The sequence below is a fragment of the Ambystoma mexicanum genome, chromosome 7p, assembly GCF_040938575.1.
Source record: "Ambystoma mexicanum isolate Mex_15411 chromosome 7p, UKY_AmexF1_1, whole genome shotgun sequence".
NCBI lineage: Eukaryota > Metazoa > Chordata > Amphibia > Caudata > Ambystomatidae > Ambystoma > Ambystoma mexicanum.
This window is the reverse complement of record NC_090939.1, coordinates 91,525,819-91,546,377: the sequence shown is the minus strand read 5'-3', so window position 1 is coordinate 91,546,377 and position 20,559 is coordinate 91,525,819. Positions and strand designations below refer to the sequence as shown.

At 45.5% G+C, this 20,559-nt stretch overlaps 1 protein-coding gene across 1 annotated transcript in view; it reads left to right on the top strand.

The window, feature by feature from the left end:
* NR1I2 (nuclear receptor subfamily 1 group I member 2) overlaps nucleotides 1–20,559 on the top strand; it is an 812,250-nt gene that overhangs the window by 666,931 nt on the left and 124,760 nt on the right. The window contains exon 6 of the mRNA XM_069635851.1: nucleotides 11,747–11,892. Within this exon, the coding sequence (XP_069491952.1) occupies nucleotides 11,747–11,892 (146 nt within the window). The remainder of the gene's footprint in view (nucleotides 1–11,746; nucleotides 11,893–20,559) is intronic.

The window sequence follows — 20,559 nt, the reverse complement described above, 5'->3', positions numbered from 1 at the left end:
ATGAATACTCTGCTCAAGATCTGATTGAGAATAAGGTGCAAGAAGCGAACTCCAATATTATAACTTTGGCCGTAGGCGACGTTAACCTTCAATTGGAGCCCTAACGCGGGAGATATGGAATGATCAAGATGAAGCATGGGGGATTCCACCTCAAGTGGCAGATTTTCCAAGGAAAACTACCCATTTGCAGTTCAAGTGGCTCACCTTTTGAACGCATCCAATTTCAGGGCATGTAATGGACGCTGTGTTTTAGACCAACCTTCTAAGCCCACTTTTTTATGGCAACAGCGGCACGAGTCGAATTGACTATGTATTCATAGTCGCCAAGGATTGGCGTCTCATAGGTCATTTGAGGTATTGGAACACGAGTGACCACAGACCCATTATGTGTAGCATTCATCAGCCTTAAGAAATCAACCTGTGGTCTCCCGAGATTTAAAATCCAATGTAATCCGTATTAGTGGGAAATCGAGAAGGGTGGTGAAGGGGTTGGAGGTGATTGGAAAGGAATTTCTACCAGACATATATGCAAGCATTATTGGGCATATTTCATTTTTCGTGACTTGACCAAGGGAAAGCAGGATGTCTTGTGTCATTATGACTAATTGGTTGCAGTGCCCCATTCCGCCTTCACGCAACCAGGTGCCACAGTTAAGAAATCTGCTTATATGGCGCATGGTTTGGATGATGCGGAATGCCGTTCCTGCAAAAAGGAGATCCTGGACTGTCTCAGGGAAAGACCAATTACTTATATGTTCAATTTGAGGGCCTTGAGAGCTAAATATAAATCTATGATTGTGTCAAAGAAGGGGACATTCCACCAGGCAAGTAAAACAAATGACATGGGTCCCTTTTGGAGGCTGGTAATGGGCATGTCCCCTGATGAGCACAATGTCTTGCATTGCAGTAGAGCTCCGGATGTTTGGTGGGAGCATTTTCTCTAATTTGTACAAAGCCCTGGAGCCTTCCGGTGACTCGCAAAATGTTACATATGAAGAGGGCTTACCAGCGTCTGTTTCAAATGTCACGGTGATCATGGAGGAGGTAGTAGAAGTCATTGTAGCCTTGGGAAGTGGAAACCGCACTCATCCTCCTTTGCCCCCTTATCCTCTGTTACTTGCCTACTTGGTCCGCCTAGCACTTCCCTGCCCCCTTCCCTGGGGGCACCCCACTCCTGCACTTCTCACTCTAGCCCCTCAATGAACCAGAAATGTGGGGTTCGGTGCTGTCAAGGGTGTTCAATGCGGTGACTGCGACAGGCTCTGTCCCCTACACTTGGAGGGAGGCAGTGATTGTGCCCATCTTTAAAAAGGGGAGCAAGGATCTTCCAGGAAATTACTGACCCATCTCATTGTTGCATGGGGCGGGAAAATTGTATGTCAAGACCATCCTGGGACACCTCCAAGAATGGGTGTATTCATCTGGAGTAATTAATTCCCTCCAGGCGGATTTCCGACAGGGCCTACTTGTTAAGAAATACACAGCTGTAAATCATTGTGAGTTGTATGCGGTTTTTGCTGACATAAGGACAGCATTTGACTCTGTCCCTCGTAACAACTTATGGCAGGTTTTGCAGTCCTATAACATCCCCCAGGTTTACTGGCAATTATCCAGTCTTTGTATTATAACAGTGCCTCTGTCAGATGGGGGCAGGGGGATGAGTGGAGTAAACACTGAGAAGTTTGAGGTCCAGCTTGGAGTTAATCAGGGCTGTGTGCTAGCCCCCTGCTCCTTGGTGTCTATATAAACTGCCTGCTAGAGGTGTGGGTGGCTAGTGGCATGGACCCCCAGGATTGGCAATCCAGCTTGTTTCTTTGCGGATGATGCAGTGTTATTGTCAACCTCCCCAAAGTGTATAAGCACACTGCATCCGTATTTGTTAAGCGCTGTCAAAATCTGTGTCAGTATTTGTTAAGAGCTTTGAAAATCTTTGTCACGAAATCAACAATGGCAAGACAAAATCTCTTGCCTTTAGAAGTAAAACAGCTAGGCATGCGACAGTGCGTATAGAAATTGAAGGGGTTGTGCTGGAGTAGGTTACCATGTATAACTATTTGGGCTTATGTTTTAATGAAAATGCTACCTGGCATGACCAAGTCTCAAAAGCCACTACGAGACTAACTAAGTATAGTGGGAGTATTAAGAGATTCCATTTTATGCATGCGAAGCGACCCCTGACACCTGCCCTGCAACTATACAATTATGCAATTTAAAGGTCAAACCAGCAGCAACATATGGTGCAGAGATTTGGGGTTCTGAAAAGTAGTCGAACTTGGGAGTAGCAGAGAATAAATGTTTAAAATCAGTGCTACCACCGAACAGTGCCCCAAATGCCATACTCCACCTGGAATGTCGTGTGCCCCATCGAGCATTCATCAGCCATCGAACCTTTGTTTCTATGGCCCTGTATCTGGACTGTACAGGGGCTACATATGTTTAAAGAGTTACTGGTAAACTTTCTAGAACTGGAAGGTAGCCGCACAACAGCGTGGCCCAGGCACATCAAACATTGGTGTGTAACCTTGGACCTTGAACAATATTGGGAGTGCATTTCAACCATGAACTCTGGGTGTAAGGAAGTGTTTAAAGCGGCCAGTAGGCGCAACCATAAAAAGGCTTTGGTGGTAGCCTGTGCAAAGCTCTCTTGTGGCCAGAGATATCTGCAGATCAAGGGTACATTTGGCGATGGAGGCTACTTGGATGCTACCACATCTAGCCTCGCCCATTTACTAATATTCAAATTGAGGGCGGAACTCTGCAGGTTGCCTCCTTTACGAGGAAAGGGAGTCATTTAAATAGCTCAGACTGCTTGTGCTGTGGTGCACAGAACCAGTCAGTTCTCCATGTCATGCTACTTTGCCCCAGATACGACCTTAGATTAATGTATCGATTGTCAAATTTTCTAACTAAAGGTTTCCGGAGGGCGTTGTGGCATTGGAATACTGCAAAAGATTTGATGACGTTAACATTCTATATTTTATTGCCAAATACATTTTCAGGGTGTGGTTGAGAAGGGGCTTTATTCTGGTTGGGGAGTGCAAACAATAAATATTGAGTGCCTAGGACATTCATTTCTATTGTATGAAATGTTCTTAGGTTTGTATTTACAGGTTACCAATTATTATGGCTATTTAGGGTTTTAAATTGCAGATTTGTATTAGCTGTGGTTGTAGTGGATTTTAACGTTATAATGCGTGTTGCATATTTTATGTGGTTAAATATAATACTAATTTAATTATTTGTTTTGTCTCAAATATATTTTTTTGTATTTTGATGCTTTTATGGTTGAAGCTGAAATAAGGTTTTATTGATGAAAAATGTATGGTTTTTGGGGTTGGAACCCTGTTGTATGGTGGCGCTGGATCAGATGTTAACCTGTTTCAATTGCAGTACTCAGTGTTCAATGATAAGCTGCTTGCTTCTGCTTACAGCGCTTATGACATAAGTCCAAAAAATGTATGCAGAGATGCACGTCACACATGTGGCAACTATTTCTGACATAAAGTACAACTGATCATGTGGTATAATACATCCAATCTCAAAGCCCAAAATGGTGTCACTTATCATTGAAGACTGAACTTTGAGTACTGCAATTGAAACAGGTTAACACCCGATCCAGCGCCACTCTACAACAGAGTTCCAACCCCAAAAACCGTACATTTCTAAAAAACTGGGACTGCAGGAGCTCTGTCCCATTGGAACCCCATGTACAGGCAGCAGGAAATATAGCTACGAACAGACCATGCCAATTAATCACCAAAAACGGCTGTGCTCTAGCGCAGAGATCCACAGTTCTGTTAAGCTCCAGCCCCTCAACCTTACGATGAATATATATTTACTTTATTTTTACCAAAACTTCTGTGAAAGATTATCTGGAAATGTGCCTCCCAAGTTCTGACTTGGTGGCATCCATTTTGTATGCAGAAACATTTGTATGTCTTTTTTTAATTCTCTGCTCCCGGAGCAGAAATTGAGCACAAGCCCCTTACTGGGAGCTGTAGCTTGTTATTGCTGTGGAGCTGAGAATGAAAACACGTTCACAGAGCAGGCATTACTATGAATTCCAATCCTAATGCATCAAACACTTTTCAGAAAAATCTGAAAAGCGTTTGTTTACTGTATTAGGATGACATTCATAAGAATGCCTGTCCTATGAACAAGTCAAACACGTCCTGTTTAACAGGTCGTGTTTGCTTTCCTCTTACATACTGACTCCTGTGGTCTAGTGGTTAAGGGATGGCCCTTTCAACCGCTAGACTCAAGTTCGAATCCCCACCTATCATTTTATGGTGCATCAAATTTTGTTTTTAAAGAACTATATTTGATGCACGTAAAAAAGGCAGGCTGGCATTGGAACTCTGGTGTAGTGGATGAAGGGGCTAGCCTTTCCCCAGTGGTATGACCCAATGATCATTCTGTTATTTACCATTTAACTAAATGTTGGTTGTTACTTCAAGCTAGGCTTGATAACCTGAATAAGATTGCTAGAGTTTCCGCCTAAGTAGTGTACTTAATGACATAAACCTATCTTGGCTGTCCCCTTGAACCTTTCCACATATTAAATGGACTTTTTGATGGCTTCCGTTTTATCTTCCTTTTTTCTTTTATATTGTTGTTTGGATCACTTTTTGTTTTAAGGGTATTACACTGTGGTTTGAGATATGTCATGTACTGTAATGTGATTTCTCGTCTGTTTCTATGTATAAAAATCCTTTCGGCTGTATTAGATCATAGGCAATACAATTCAATAGGTAGAACGTTTTAATTATCAGGGCATTCACCTTTGGCATAGTCGAAGGCAGGGCCATGTTTTAGAGTGGGTTACAATTAAAATGATGGGCCACAATATCCTTCAGTAAGAGGTTTGCTGGTAAAGCAAGTTGTGGTACTTCTGATTGTTGGTTTACCACAATGTTCCCAGAAAGGAAGTAAGTGCAGAAACGTAAGGGTTTTGGAGGTTTGAATACCCTAATACGTGCAATACTAAAATTGAATGTGTTTGAATAATCCTAAAACCCAATAAATGGTGTCCAGATGTGAGGTGAAGAGATGGGGCAAGTCTCAACCAAGTGGGGACCTACCCTCTTGCTCCAAAAGTTCACACCAAAGCAATGATTTGTCTAAAAGTTCCAACAAATAATCCAAACCAAGTGCATGGTGCAAAACAGTGTTCCAAAGTTCCTCTTCACCTGATTAAAAAGTTAAGTCCAATTATAAGGTAATTAACATGGAGTATGCTGTTGCTCCTCACAGGGTTGGACCAGTGGAGGGGGAAGGGGAATGCCCCGTCACCTGACTGCGTTGGCTCTGGGTGAAGGTATTTTCCACCCACAAACGTATAGGTCTCGGGCTGCCATGTGCTTTCGGGGTCCTCCAGCTGGGTAGATCCTAGGCGGTTACTGTGGGCTACTTCTTTTTCCAAAGCGGCAAAGAAGAGGCTGTTGGGCTAAGCCCCCGGTTGTTACTTCTTGGAGGGTTTAGTGCACCTTGGTGGGGTTCGGTAGAGAAGCATGTCTCCTTTCAACCCCTTCTCTCGGGGTTCCCCCTTAAGCTCATGCCCTGCTGTCTAGTCTCATACTGTCCTTCCTGTTCGCCACTGTGGTCTTGCTGTCTGGTTCCACCACCTGCTTATTTAATCTCTTCTGATCCAATGTGGCCTTTCCAAACCCCCCCCTCCTCTACTATCTAGCCAAATGACAGTCTTTCCTTTTCTATCTTTTCTCTGGTCATCTAATCCCACCCCCGCCCCTAACCTTTTGCCTCGTCCTTGCCTCTCTTCCAATCCCAACCTCCTTCCAATGTATGCGCATGCTACTTTCACCTTACAGCCCTTCTTTCATCTAAGATTTTGACTCCCATTATCTATACTGTTATCCTCTGATCCACATTTTATAGTTTCTTGTATTTATCCCCTCTGGTCTCTACCCCGGTTTCAGTATCTCTGTCCAGTCTGTAAATTCATGTTGTCATCTTTATAATAATATCCTCATCTGTCTTTGTGCTAAGATTATCTCCTTTCTGTTTTACTATCGTCTCTTCTTCAGAGGCGATACCCCTTTTTTCTCTCCGCCAGGTGGCATCCCTCTGTCTCTGTTCCATGTTACATTCCCGCTCCCCTTAAATCAAAATATCTCTTGTTTCAATTCCTAGCTTTCTTCCCATTAAGATCTATTCCTGGCTGTACCACTCTCCAGGTGATAACCTTGTCCCACTCACTTGGATGGCATTCATTTGTTGATGCTTCAAACTGCACTGTCCTCGACATCTTGTATCCTTCAATTCCAACTCACTCTTTCTCTTGGTAGAAACTAGTTCCTTTCGGCACAATTTCCTGACTCCTCAAGCTCTAATAAAGCTCTTTACACATTCTATTTCTGTATCTTCACATCAAAATCAATTCCCAGTAGATGTTTCTTTTTCTGTCTTTAACTTCCATTTCTCTTCTTGCTCCAATTCAGTATCTAACAAAACCATTTTCCTACTGTTCTCAAATTTACTCTCTTCATTGAGTCAAATGTCTTTCTAAACTCTACCTTCCCACACACGTCTCTTCTCTTGCCACAACCCTCACACCAGTATCTCTTGTATGGGTTCCTCCTTTGGCTGCCTGTATACCAGCTGTTAGCGAGAATTCTCATTCAATGGCTAGTTTCCCTTACCTAGTGAGTCCCTCAGCAGCTTTGCTGGATTTCTGGAGTTTACTTTTTTCCACTTGGTAAGAGTGTGAGCTTTTCCCCCACTCTTACCTGTGTTTTACCATGTGTATTTCAGCTGTTTTTGTGATTGTGGACTCTGGAGCACACCACTTCAGTAGCCCCACTCCTTTGTGTGTTACACAGCACCTTCAGTGCAGTGACACAGGGTTGTCTTTGAGACTTCCCACCGACTCCATTTCTGGGGCTGACTACAGTACTCCAGAAAAGGTTAAAATTGCCATTAACTTTACATAGTCAAATAACCACAGATCCAGTACACCCCATCTTACATGGAGTATTGGAAAGGGGTTAATCCTTAGCCCTTTTTATCTATCCCTCCTGGAGCATTGTTTTGCTCTTTTAACATTTAGACTTGGCTGGTGGCAGTGGTATCTACCCTAACTTTTCTACTGCGATTATACTATATAAACGTGGTATTGTTTTAGGCTATTATATTAGCCTCGAACATAAACACGCTTGACCAAATACTCTTTCTTTTGGCTCCGGTCGGGTTTATTTGCCATTTCATTTTGTTAAAGTCCTTCTTGTGTTTTACTTTGCGCGGCAAACCAGGTTTGCCTCCTTTGTTCACTGTCTTTTGGCAGGCCTCTGCCAAGAAGCACTCCTCTGGGCGCCTGGGTGTCTAGGTGGGCTGAATGTGAGGGAGGGGTGTAGTCGCCCCCTGCACAGTGTATCCTAGGAAACCCAAGTCGCACTTTGCCATGATTGGCTGAGGTGGTTGTCCGGGCTGTACAACCACCCTGCTGCGTGATTGACAGCCAGGCTGTGTGAATGGTGGATTTTCGCATAAAAGGCAGGACTCTTGGGCTGGAAGTCAGTCGCCACTGGAACTACAAGGAACCGAAGAAAAGCAGAGAAGAAGACGGCTGCTGCAACTACCCCGTCCCGGTGAAGCCCTGCTGCAGTCCTGAGCTATCTACCCTTCGACGACCAGAGAAGATCCAGTCCGGAGTCTTCTTCCCTTGAGCCTGGTGGGGTCAACCAGCTCATCTTCCACAGCCAGAGGATCCTCTTCGTGGTCGAAATCGCTGCACATTGCTGTAGTGGTCCGGATAGCCACCTGAAGAGCCTCTCCTGTTTTTAAAGGAGCGCACCTTTTATTCAATGTCGCTGCTGCTGGCTTCATCCCTGAGTGGTGCAGACCCCTCCAGATGTCCTCCTTCTTGTCTCAATGACAGACGCACCAGGAACCGTGGGTCTGCAGGAATCTTCCAGGAACAACTGCTGTGGCACCAGCTTCTTCTTTGTATAAGGTACTGTGTTCTGCTTCGAGGAACTAGGGTGAATCCCTTTTTCTCCTCATCCAAGGCTTGCCCTTGTCTTCCTTCCCTCTTATAACTTTTGCTTCCTCTGTTGACAATATCCAAGTACTCCTGGCAACGTTGAATCTTGAACTGTCTGACTGTGTGATCCCTGACAACAGGAACTCGGTTCCACTTGACACTGGCTCCGGCCTATTGACTTTTGTATTTCTGTCAGCAAGTGTTCTCTGATTCTGTCTGCCTTGACAAAAGTATTGCCTATGATTTTTGCCCCCAACTCTCTCTGGTTAACTCAGGTGCTAAGTGTGTTTTTGCCTCGGTAACATTTCTTTCCGCGGATACGCGTATCTTTCGTAAGACCGAACTGTCATTACTTTCAAAGTGATCGCATATGTATTCCCGGTAACGTCTTTTGGTTCACAACACCGGTCCATTAAAACATAGGGTACTTACCTTGAGTTATACTATACCAAGTGAATTGGTTGTTTGTAATGTATTTTTTGTGTGGTTTTGAATTAATAGAAGTGTTGTGTTTTACAGATGGTTTAAAAATAAATGTACTTATAATTCTTTACCTGAAACCTTGGGTCCGTGTTTGCTTGAGTCACAGTAATTGTGGTCCTTTGTGTAATCTCTACTACTGCTCATATACTCTTGAGATAAGTCTGGCTGCTCCGCTACTGCTACCACTTTAACAGTGTAGTACAGGCTTGTACCAAAGGTGAACTTGTATTACCACTTGTAGTCTTAATTGTGTGTAGTGGTCCTTAAGGGCACTGTGCGGGATTCTGACTAACACCAGCCATCCCTGCTTGGGGTCTTCCAGGATTTGCAATCTTCCTTTGGCAAATCTTCCGTGGACTGACAATCCTGGTGTGGGCTGTCTATCTTTTATTCCAGTTACTGATCCCCTTTTTATGTGGTTTGAGCACATTGAATGCGCCTTGGCTGCAGTGGCTGGCCTGGTCCCTAATTTTGTCATGTGCTCAGGGTCATGTGGTGTATCAGGGCCAGCCTAAAAGCCATCTAGAGGCTATTTTTAGTTTTTGGCTGTTTGTACGTTGGGAAGTACTAATTGTCTAGGATAGTTTTTATTACATTTTATTATGGGATGTTATGTTTCTATTTTCCCACATGTCTGCGTGTTTGCAGACTTCTGCCACAGGCCCACAAATCCAGATCAAGGGAACCGGGAACACTGCGAATGTCAAACTGGCCTTGCAGGCATTCCAAAACGGTGACCATCAAAGCGTGGTTCTGGAAGGCACCATTTCACTCTCCCAGGTCTTGGGAACTGGGAATTTTCCACAAAGTACGATCAACCACAGCTTATAGTGCAGAGATTTGGGGCAATGTTAATATTAAACAATTGATTACAGAGGAAATTTAGTTTCTGAAACATGTGATGTTGCTACCAAGAAGCGCCCCAAATAGTTTCATCCATTTAGAAGTAAGTCTAAGGATGTTAGTATAGGAGATGAAATTAAAGTCTGATCTTTACACTGGTTAAGGTTAAATGGGCGAGAGTAGTCAGAATATAAACAGGCCCTACAGAATGTAATAAAACCATCAGGTTTGAGACTAGGAGGGGCTAGCACTGTAAAGTAAAATGCAGTCTTAACAACTGAATGTAGGTTACCTATTGGAGGGAACAGAATGCAGGTGACCATTTGTTAGACCGGTGAAGAAGTTGTATAAACAATCGGACCCAAATGATATTTGGATGATACCCTAAAGTCACGGTCATATTACCAGTTGTATGAATCTTGCATTAAATATTGTCCCAATGTCTTTTCTGGATCAAATATTACCATTGACAAACAGGATTCTTAAAGAAATTCTCTTAATATTTTACCATGGGCGGGTTTTATGTCCTGTTGGAAACAAGAACACATGGAGGGATGTGCCTTTAGTCAATTGATGAAAGGGGAAGATCATTTTTTTTCTCCCCATTTTATCTAGGGAGCCTAGGAGATGTTGTCTAATAGTTTATAAATGGCTGGGTTGTAATGCAAACTGATGTTTTTCTATCGTGAACTATCGTCCCATTGCAGGGCTACCTTGGCTGGCCAAAATTCTGGAAAAGGTAGTCACTGGTCAACTTCAGAAATTTGTAGAACATGAACTGTTACTGGATAAGTTCCATTCATGTTTTAGACCAGGTTGGGGAGCCACGACTTCCCTTCTAGCCGTACAGGATGATCTGTTAAAGGCCGCAGACCGGGGTGAACTCTCTTTATTGGTGATGTTAGATTTGTCCGCAGCCTTTGATACAGTGAATCATATCCTCCTAGAGCAGTTGCAAGAAGTAGGAAAAGTCTCTGACCATGCAATAGGCTGGGTAAGGTCATTTTTGATGAACCGTCTACAACAGGTGAGACTAGGTGAATTTTTATCTGATGTGTTCAGGTTGGGCTGCAGAGTCCCGCAGGGTTTATCCCTTTCACCATTGTTTAATTTGTACATTTGTCCCCTTTTGGCGATCTTAAGACGCCATGGGTTTAAATTCCATTCTTACGCAGACAATACCCAGATCTTCTTAAGGGTTGTCAATTTTGCGGAAATATTTTGCTGATTGGGACACTGTCTGGATGAAATAAGTGGCTGGATGTCCAAAAATCAACTACAACTTAATGCTGCAAAGACCAAACTTATTTTGTTTGGACCAAGACATCTACTGACCTCAGCCAAGAAACTGCCCATCCCAACTTAGTTGGGAAAGAGTCTAAACTTTTTTTCTAAGGTAAGGAACTTGGGCTGTGTGTGGCAAGATGATCTTGGCAGCAAAGGACAGGTGGGGGCAAAGGTCCAGGCGGTGCATTTTGTGTTGAGACTTCTACGCCAGGCTCTCATCTCATTCCCAAAGAAGATCAGGCGTCTTTTAATAGCCAGTTACTGGGAATTCCTTCCAGACCGACCCACAGACGCCGGAAAGCACAAAATGCAGCAGTCAGGATGTTCTTTAAGTTGAGCAGAAAGGCTCACGTGTCATCCTATCGTCGAGATCGACATTGGTTACGGATAGAGTATCTTATTAGATTCACGGTAGCCTGCCTTGTCTTTAAATGTGTCAATGGTACCGCCCCTCAATACTTGAGGGTCTTGATTTATCCATACTAGCCTGCGAGATCGCTGTGCTCTAGCGATCTTCATCTTTCTATCACGCCCTCAGCGTACAAGTCTCGGGGGGACAGAAGGTTCGGTGTTCGGTCCAAAGCTTTACCACTTGAATTGAGGACCCTTAACTCGCTCTACCAATTTCGTGGAGCACTAAAACATTTCTGTTTCTATAGGGTTTTACTAGGCTGGATCTAGTTATGTTCTACCTGAATCATGTTTTTGTCATCAGCGCCATCAGACGGTTTGGTCAGTTCTGCGCACGTTATTAATTTAAAAATACAAATCCAAAAGGTAAAATGCCGGAGTTACCATCTGTGATGTTTGTTTTTGTTGTAGTAAATTATATTAACTTGGCTTGGAAAAAGGAGAATGCATTTTTGTAAGTTATTGATTGACATTTTTGTTTGTTTTTATTCCTAATAACTTCTTGAATGGTAATAGCTTTTTTTATATTTTAACTTTATAATTGTTTCGAGATTTTTGTTTAAAGCTGTAAGATCCCTTTTAAACGTTTCATATTTATTCATTTTTGGAGGTAAAACACTGCATGAACTGTCATTCCATTGTTTCCGGTTGGGTGTGCAAACCTTCTGTTGAGCCTGTGCCTGCTTCTCCTTTAATTCTGTTTCCTTTCCACACCTATTCCAGAGATCTCAGCATTGAGGACCAGATTGCACTGCTGAAGGGAGCCGCTTTTGAGGTGACCCAGATACGCTTCAACACCTTGTTCAACCCTGTCTGTGGGTCGTGGGAGTGTGGTAAACTAGAGTATGACATCAACGATGCATCCCTCGGTGAGTTTACACTGCCTTTGAGTTCCTAGTCTCCTACCCGGTGTCCTCCCTGTTTGCAGCTCGTACGTGATCTACGGTGGTGCATGTGGAGACTCATTTCCCGTCAGGTTTGGGCTGGTGCATTGGACAAAAGGAGAGCCCCCACCCCAAAGCAACACTCCAACAATCCATTGCATAAGCAGCATTGATCAAAACTAGCAACTGTGATGCACCATGTGCCTCAAAATGCACCAAATGCCATAGTTTTCTCAATAATGCACTCCCATATAGCGCTCAAACATTTTGTCATGCAAACCTTTTTACTGATTTGGGCTATTTTCTTTTTGGTGTTGTGAGAAACCTGAAGGTGTCGCACCGGCTAGTCCCCGGGGATCTGTCATCCTGGTGGCCAAGACACGGCCATCACTTTTTGATCCAGTTCCTGGGGGTGGACTAGTGCAGGAAGATCACCTGGATGAGGGGTCCTCTGGGAATGGAAGTTTGACACCGGAGGGTGAGACGCGGTATCCCCTTCCCAATAACACCCTTTGCCCATCCTAACAGGTAGGATACCTAGGAATTCACTCCATCCCCCCATTTTCTGACACAAACTCTCTCACGGACAGTTCACCGTGAGCAAAAACGGACTAACACCAGAGCCGTATACCTGACATGTCCCAACGCCATAGACAGGCAAGGTCAGGCAATTACGGATCATTACACACACCTGACTTCCATCACACTTTCCCAAATGGATAAAAGGTGGAGCATGAAAGCACACTCTGATCGAGGCAAAGCACATGAGGGAACAGCAGTTGCAAGATGGCATTTTAATACAAGGAGTAAGTGAGCGAGAACAGAGTCGCAAGGAGGGAAGAGCCTGTAACCTCTAAAGACGGTTACTTTCATGAGCCTTGGAAAGTAAGAAACCGAAGACAAGGCACTAAGACTGATCAAACCTGCACAGTGTGTCTGAGGTACCCGGGGCTCTCCCGCATCGTTAACCAAGGAGGAGTGATTGCCTCTGTGGTACTGTCCTTGGCTCCTACAACAAAGCAACGTCACAAGAGACAACACAGCCAGTAATTTGGGGAGACTGATGGCAACCCAGTGTGGTTTTTGAACTAATGTTGCAAACGGCAACAGTGCACAAAGAGAACCGTGTGGGAGGCGTTTGCAAGGAGCGACTTAAGTATAATTGGAACCAAAGAAGTAATTGACTTTGTGATTGAACTTTGGGAGGCAACTCAAGATACCATGCACAGTGGTCTGCCGACACCTGGTGCCCATTCGAAGGTCTCTGTTAGGTATCCAACTGATGCTGAGTGTGAGAAAAAGGAATACCGAGATCAAAGAGTCCTGCTAAATCCTGTGCACATTTGAGTCTTCGATAATTTAAAGTACATCGAAATTAGTCCGAACCTGGCTGAGGGAGGCTAATTGACCAAGAGAAAGGGATCTGAGTCCGGCTGAGGGGGATCCGGGGTGAACCGTGAATCACCTGAGAAGAAATGATCTGAAAAAAGTTGAAAGCGATCTGAGCCCGGAAGAGGGGGATCCAGGGCAAATGCCCAAATTGAATATTGTTAAAAGGAAAATAACGGTTGCGTTTTGTATACACCGGCCCTCTGAGTCAAGAGACTTGCAAGAAGCTAAGAGACTTGGAGACAGTAGGTCCTGAACTGTGACAATAGAACTGTATCCCTGTGCCACCGAAGTCGGAGTGTGCGCTTTGCTCGAGTGAACTGCCTTGTCCCATGCTGAAAACCTGGGGACGGGAGGCCAATGGCCCAATCATCCAGACTTATTTTGTGAACACTTCTTTCCTTTTCATGCACTTTACCCCACACTATTTGTAAATTAGTGGTAAGGATGCGCAATAGGCTTTTTACTATAGGCCCTTTTTAATTTGACAAGACTCCACTAGGACTGCATTATTATTTGATGGTTGTAGCTTGTTCCCATCTTAGATTTAGGTTTAGATAGGCGTTTATCATACCCTTGCAAAAGTTCAATTTCAACTGTGGTCACTATTGCCACCATGCGTTCCTTACAGTGTAGAGCTAATATTTTCCCCAGTGCTATATTGGTCTCTGTTCATTCACACAAAGCTGGTAGTGCTACGAGTCTCCAATCCTGGATTTGTTGCTTTGATTGCAATGTTCGGTTGTGTAATCTTGCAAAGGCCTTTCCCAACTTTCCGGAAACTTTAACTGCTCACCAGAATGCAGCTTATCTGCCAGCATTGATGAAATGTTCAACCAATACAAACAGTGTAATGAATTTGTTTGCTGATTGAAACTTCTGACATTTTTGCCAAAACATTTAATCTTGTAAGGATTGGTCTGGTATGCGCATCTTGACAACTCATGTTTTTAAAGTGCAGTTGATTCAGAAAAGAAACTTTGAAATTAAACTAGCCTTCGGGGAAGAGGCTATTCATTGATAGGTTAGGTCTCGGAGAATGTCTTTGGCAGGGGTTGAGGGGGGTGCTTAAATTGCCCAATCAGCACAAATTGATTGGAGATTTGTGTATGCCATGAGAGTTTAAGTTTATATTTGATCCCTTTCATAATCAAAGCTATAGTAAAGGTATGTTTGGCATGAGCGTAGACTGAAGTAATCACCCATGCTTAGAGGGGGAGGGCGTACAAGACAGGTAACGGCCTGCCAGCCTGAGCCTAGGTTAGGATTGAGTGAGGTGAGGGCCTCGCTGAGGGCTCACGGATGCTTTCAGCCCCATTTGCACCCCTGAGCGGGGTGATTATTTTCACTCTGCGCAGAGCCCAATCGCCTGTAAAAAAAAAAAAGAAAGATGGCTGCTGCCATAGCAAATAGTAGTCCCTGTTCTATTTGTATTGTGGCAGCTGCACGCGGGACAGGTTGCTGGGACCGCTGCACAAAGCTCCGGTCCAGCAGTTAAATGGGGAGGTGAGAGGGAAGGGTGCCGGATGTCTGAGGGGTTGGGGGAGGGTCGGGGTTTAGGGAGGCAACAGTGAGATGCTATCTGTTGCCTCCCCACAATCAAGATAGCGCCACCAGGGGAAGGGCTTGGGTGGCTTCAAAATCTGGGCGGTGCACTGTGTTCTCGCCCACATTTCCAGCAATTTGATTGGCTAAGCACCCTTCCCTATAGGCGAATGAAGTTTCTGATAGGCCTATATTTAAGGGATGTAGTACATTATCCAGGAGATTAACCGCGATTGTGATTACATTGCACCCAAGAAGTTGGACTTTTGTAAGTGTGCTGTGTTTTATGAACATCAATGTAAGTTTGATTCGATTTAAAACGGTCAATAAAATCCCATTTATAAAATAAGTAAAATGTGGGAGATAATTGTAACCTGCTATAGGTTTATAAGGGGTATTTAAACTGCTGTCCATGGATTGGTTGGAGAGGGGGAGTCTCCTTTGGCAAGTTCATCCTATGGCAGCTGCCAGCTAAAATGATAGGGTTTAAAAAAAAAAGTGTATAATGCGCCGAAGCCCCAGGCATTAGGGCGCAGACTTAAACGTGAGAGACAAGGAATTCAGAAATGAAAAATAACACAAGACAGAAGTAAGGGGGAGCCCGAAAATCATCCTAAAATCATTCAAATACCAATAGAAAGATGGAAGGGATTGGTGCCTAATATCTGGCAGTGAAAACGAATGGGAACCTTTGACCCCTTTTGTGAAGCGATTGACAGCAGAGATGTTCTCCCTCCCTCCTCCGCCAGCATGCAGCCCTCACTCCAGCAACTGCTCAGCTGTATCGCTAAATGCTAGGGTGTCTCAGTTAATGAATTACTTGTTATGATTATGAAGCAGTTTACCCCTCTTAATATATAGAATACCAGTTATGGCATCAAGCTCCTTCAATATGAGGGCATCAATGCGCTAACCTGCTGGTATTACAGGAGAGGGACAACTGGCTTAAATGTGTTGTGGTTGGATTGACATTGAGTGAACACTGCCGCCAGACTGCGTGACAGATTATGGCACAAGAATACAACTTCTTTTAAATATGCCTCTACATACCATCTAGTATATGCAAGGCTGGTAAGTTCCCCCTGAATTTCCTGAGATGATGAAAGGATAATTTCACGGAAACCGAACAGCGATTAACAGAAATTCAGGCTGTCCATATATAATCCATTTCCTTAAATCTACAAACATGCAGAGTTGGGTTGTTTGGGCTTCCGTGCAATGCCAATGGGTGTCACGCCTGCGCCACGGGCGCATCCATTTACGCTCAATATGCACTATTTGTTTATCATTTATTTACAACAGACTCTTGGATCCATCTACATTTACTTTGGGAACTTTATTTCCCATTTGCGAGACTTTGGTGCTTTATTATTTTTTCCAACAAACTACGTATACCACAATGCACCTGGCTACAAGCATCGATTTCTGGCTGTTCCTATTGGTTATCAAAGGAACTACACCCCCCAGAAGCCCTAGGGACTTGCCCTGCTTCCACCAGCCCAGGAACAGAAAGGGAGGTGGCCGATTGCCTGCAGGTGTGCTTAGCCAGGTGCAACCAATTAGCCTGCCTCTGTGCTGGGCTAGGCAGTATAAAGGCTGCTGCCTGCAGTGGCTCAGCCTCTTGCACCTGAGAGTCCTTCCTCCACCTTTCGCGTCTTTCTACGGATCTTTGTATGCTGTTTACCATCTCTCCTGCTTGGATCCTACCTTGCAGCTTGCTACACCCTGCTGTCTACAGCCCTAGCCTTCTGGGCTTCCTGCCTCAGTCCAGCTCCTCTGGGCTTCCTGCCTTGCAGCTTGCTACACCCTGCTGCCTACAGCCCTAGCCTTCTGGGCTCCCTACCTCAGTCCAGCTCCTCTGGGCTTCCTGCCTTGCAGCCTGTTACACTTCGCTGCCTCCTGCCATAGCCTTCCAGGCTCCCTGCCTCACAGCCCTGCTCCTTTGGGCTCTCCACATTGCAGCTGATCACGCTCTGCTGCCTTCCAGCTTCCGCCCTTGCCCTGCCGGGCTCTCCACATTGCAGCCGATCACGCTCTGCTGCCTTCCAGCCTCCGCCCTTGCCCTGCGGGCTCTCTACATTTCAGCTGATCACGCTCTGCTGCTTTCCAGCCTTCAGCCCTTGTCCTCTGGGCTCCCTGCTCTGCAGCCTGCCTCACTCCGGCTGCCTTCAGCCTTTGGGCTCCCTGCTCTGCAGCCTACCTCACTCCGGTTGCCTACGGCCCTTGTCCTCTGGCCTTCCTACTTTGCAGCTTATCACGCTCCGCTGCCTACTACCTATCTTTTTCCGCTGGGTTCTCGGCCTAGCAGCCCGCTACAGTCCTCTGCTACCTTCTACGGTCAGCGGCCCTGCCCCTCGGGGCCCACTCCTTGCCGCCCGGCCCTTCTGGGTTCCTTACCGTGCAGCCTGCTTTACTCTGCTGCCCTAAGCCCTTTTCATCTGGGCTCTCTAATTTACAGCCCTGCTCCTGTGGGCTTGCTCATTGCTTTCCTGCTCCTCTGAGCTCTCAACCTTGTTCCTTACTGTCCTCTGCTACCCTATCCTGTTACACGACTTTCCCTTCATTTCCTTCTGCTAGTTTGCTATCACCTCCTTTCCTGGATTTGTCTGTAGTATCTTCTCTTGTACTGTTTGTAGACCCTTTTGTACAGAGCTTGTCTGTTGGTTCCCATCAGTCAACCTCTGCCCCTTCCCTTGTTTTTTTTTCTACATTACAGACACCCATAGCTGCTGTTCCAAGCCATGAGCAAACAGCGTGGGCCTCTGTTATAGCAAACTGTGTAGAAGGCTAGAGTATTTCCTAAGGTTCGTGGAATACTCTTTTCCTAGATCTGCATACACCCCAAGAGGGAATTCATTCTGTACCTTTTTCCCTTGCTACTCTGGCCTACTCTTTGTTCTCTTTCCTCTCTGCTGTGTGTGTACTTATCTGTCCACTTTATTTTGGCACAACCACCCAAACCCTTTCTGGGTGTCTTGTGCTACTCTTAATAGAGTGCCATCCCTGACAATGGGTTACACCCAGGGTGTTGGACTTTCTACCTTCTTGATGATATCAAGGTTGATAAGATTCTCCAGCTCTTTGGCCACCAACTCCCTTAAGTGAAAAGGGACCCTCCGATGTTTCAGGGCAACTGGTTGCATAGAATCCTCTGTGTAGCCTGATCGGCTCACCCACCATCTGTCCAATTCTGATGAATACCTCTGAAAACCTCTCAAGCACCTCATGCACATCTTCTACGTACACACTGGATGTGAAACTCGCGATCCCCAAGGCTTTGGCTGCAGCGCAGCTCAATAGGGTGTTGGCACTCAAGTCCGTGACGAAAGACCTGGCCTTTATTGAGCTGGTGCCATGTTCCACCTGTGACATGAATGCACCCATTAGCTGGTCTCCTAACATGAAAATCCATGCTTGCGACGCTTCAGCACTGGTGGGGTCCTTCATTGATTCATACTGTACTTTCGCCATGACGTTGACAGAGGCACTTGTGTCCACCAACACCGGAACGGGTGATCCATCTACTTTGGCTGTCTTCTGACCTTAACTTTCAGCACATTCACGCTAGAGATGAAATAAAAATCTCTTCGTCTTCCTCTTCAACCTGGGTTCCTCCTTCCTCCTACTGGTCAACGAGGGCTACATTTGGTGGGAGCTGCTGCCTGAAAAATCCTGCTCCGACTGGCACCTCTGGACCACCACTGGAAGAGGTGCTCTACACATACATGCGTAGTGGTCAACATTCCCACACCTCCCACATGCCTTGCCCTTTGGTGGACACACATTTGGGTTTGGAAGGTCATACCCACACTTAAGGCACGACTCTGGTGATCTGATGCCTCTTTCATTTGACGGTGCTGTGGCCCACCGGGCACCTCTTGGCCGCAGTTTATTGGGCATACTTAGTCAATCTTAAGCGAGTGTATCACAGCGTCCATCTTGGAAGCACGTGTTTCCACAACTTCATGGGATCGTTCAAGGATTCGGGCCAAAGTAAGGCCTGGTTCCCACAGCACCTGACGACGAAGCTTGCCAGACGCACACCCCTGGATTAACTGGTTGCGGATCATACTTTGCTCGTTTTCCCATTTGCAGGTTGCCTCCATGCATCACAGATGATCATGAAAGGAGCCAAGGGATTCATGGTCTTTCTGCCTCGCATTGCACATCACAAGCCTCTCATAGTCTGTGTTAGCAAGGGGCATGAAATGTTCCCGCAGCACGTTCTGCGCTCCATCGAATGAATCGTCCGCCGGTTGCAATGTCTTAAAGATCTGGTGCACCGCAGGGCCAGCTGAATTGATGAGGGTCGCCACCTTCCTTTCTTCGTCAGTCTGCCCAGTGTCCTGAAGTACATGTCAAGGCGGTCGATCCACAAGTTCCATCTTGGACCCAGGCTGGACGGTGTGCCTGAGACATCAAACTTGGGCTAGAGCTCCCTACTCGCATGCTCACCTGTGCGACTGCACCAGCCGCACCTCCACCATCTTGACCATCCAGCATGTTGGTGGCACTCACAGATGAATGATGAGGGGTGCACTGGCTTACACCTTATTACCAGGCGTGATCCACTCTGCACATGAGCACCCCTCACTGCCCAAGGGCTGCAACCACACAGGAACGCAGGAGACAAATGGAACATCCCCCACCACTGGCCACTTAGAGTTCTCTCACACAGATAGCCCCTCCTCCACATGAAGCGGAGAATATGTGAACAAATGGGCCACACAGAAAAAGAATGTGGGAGAAAAACACCAATCTGGAGATCCTCCCATTCACTCTTCTCCAGATGCACCCAGAAAAATTGAAAAACTCTTTACTTTGCCAAACACAAACTCAAAGGCCATTTTGTAATGTCTCATGTGTCTTTATTTTTTTTTAATTTCTTTTTAAGAAAACGAACTCCAAAGAAAGAAGAGGACAAAACATTCCAGCAATGTAGAAATGTCCACGGTGTCTGTGGATGGTCCAAAAATTAGGGAGGCGCAGAAGCACTCCCCTAGGGAGCCTCAACCTCTGTGACTCGAGCAACAAAGATGGCGATCGTTACCATGCACACATTGGCTCTGTGGCTGGTGAACGTTCTCCTCCCCGAGCTACGACTCGGAATCACCGCCACCTGGCCCAGCGGGTCCGTGCAATTGCAGACGACCTCCCTGTCGGCAACGTATTGATCCCCATGGGGTCGTGTGTAGTGACCTGGTTTCCTTGCTACCTTTTGTTAGTATGTATGGAATGTTGGGTGAGTGACATAGAATGCAGCCTGTGAGAATGTTGATGTATGAGTGGAAGTTCTGAGTGTGTCAGTAGGAGATGTAGACCCCCCAAGAGAGGATGCTGGTGCATTTTGCCCGAATCTTAAGTGTATCTGACTTGATGTACTTGATAAAATGTACAGGAATTTAATTAAAGAAGTAACTAGTACATCAGAAGATGTCGGTCTTCTTTAGCAGAACCCAATCTTTGCATTGTGCACACCGCAAGCCCTCTTGACCATAAAGATGAATCTGGACAAGCTGTTCTCCGTCTGGGCGTGCTCTGCCACACCACGGATACACCCCATTTATTAAATCTCGCACACAACAGTGTTGCTTCACTCCTTTGCGTGTGTTTCTTAAACGATCACCGCATCTCCCAGTCCATGGTCCAAAACCATGAAGTGAACATGTGATACCTAGATTCCCCTTCTGGATGGGTGTAATGCCACTAAGTAGGCTG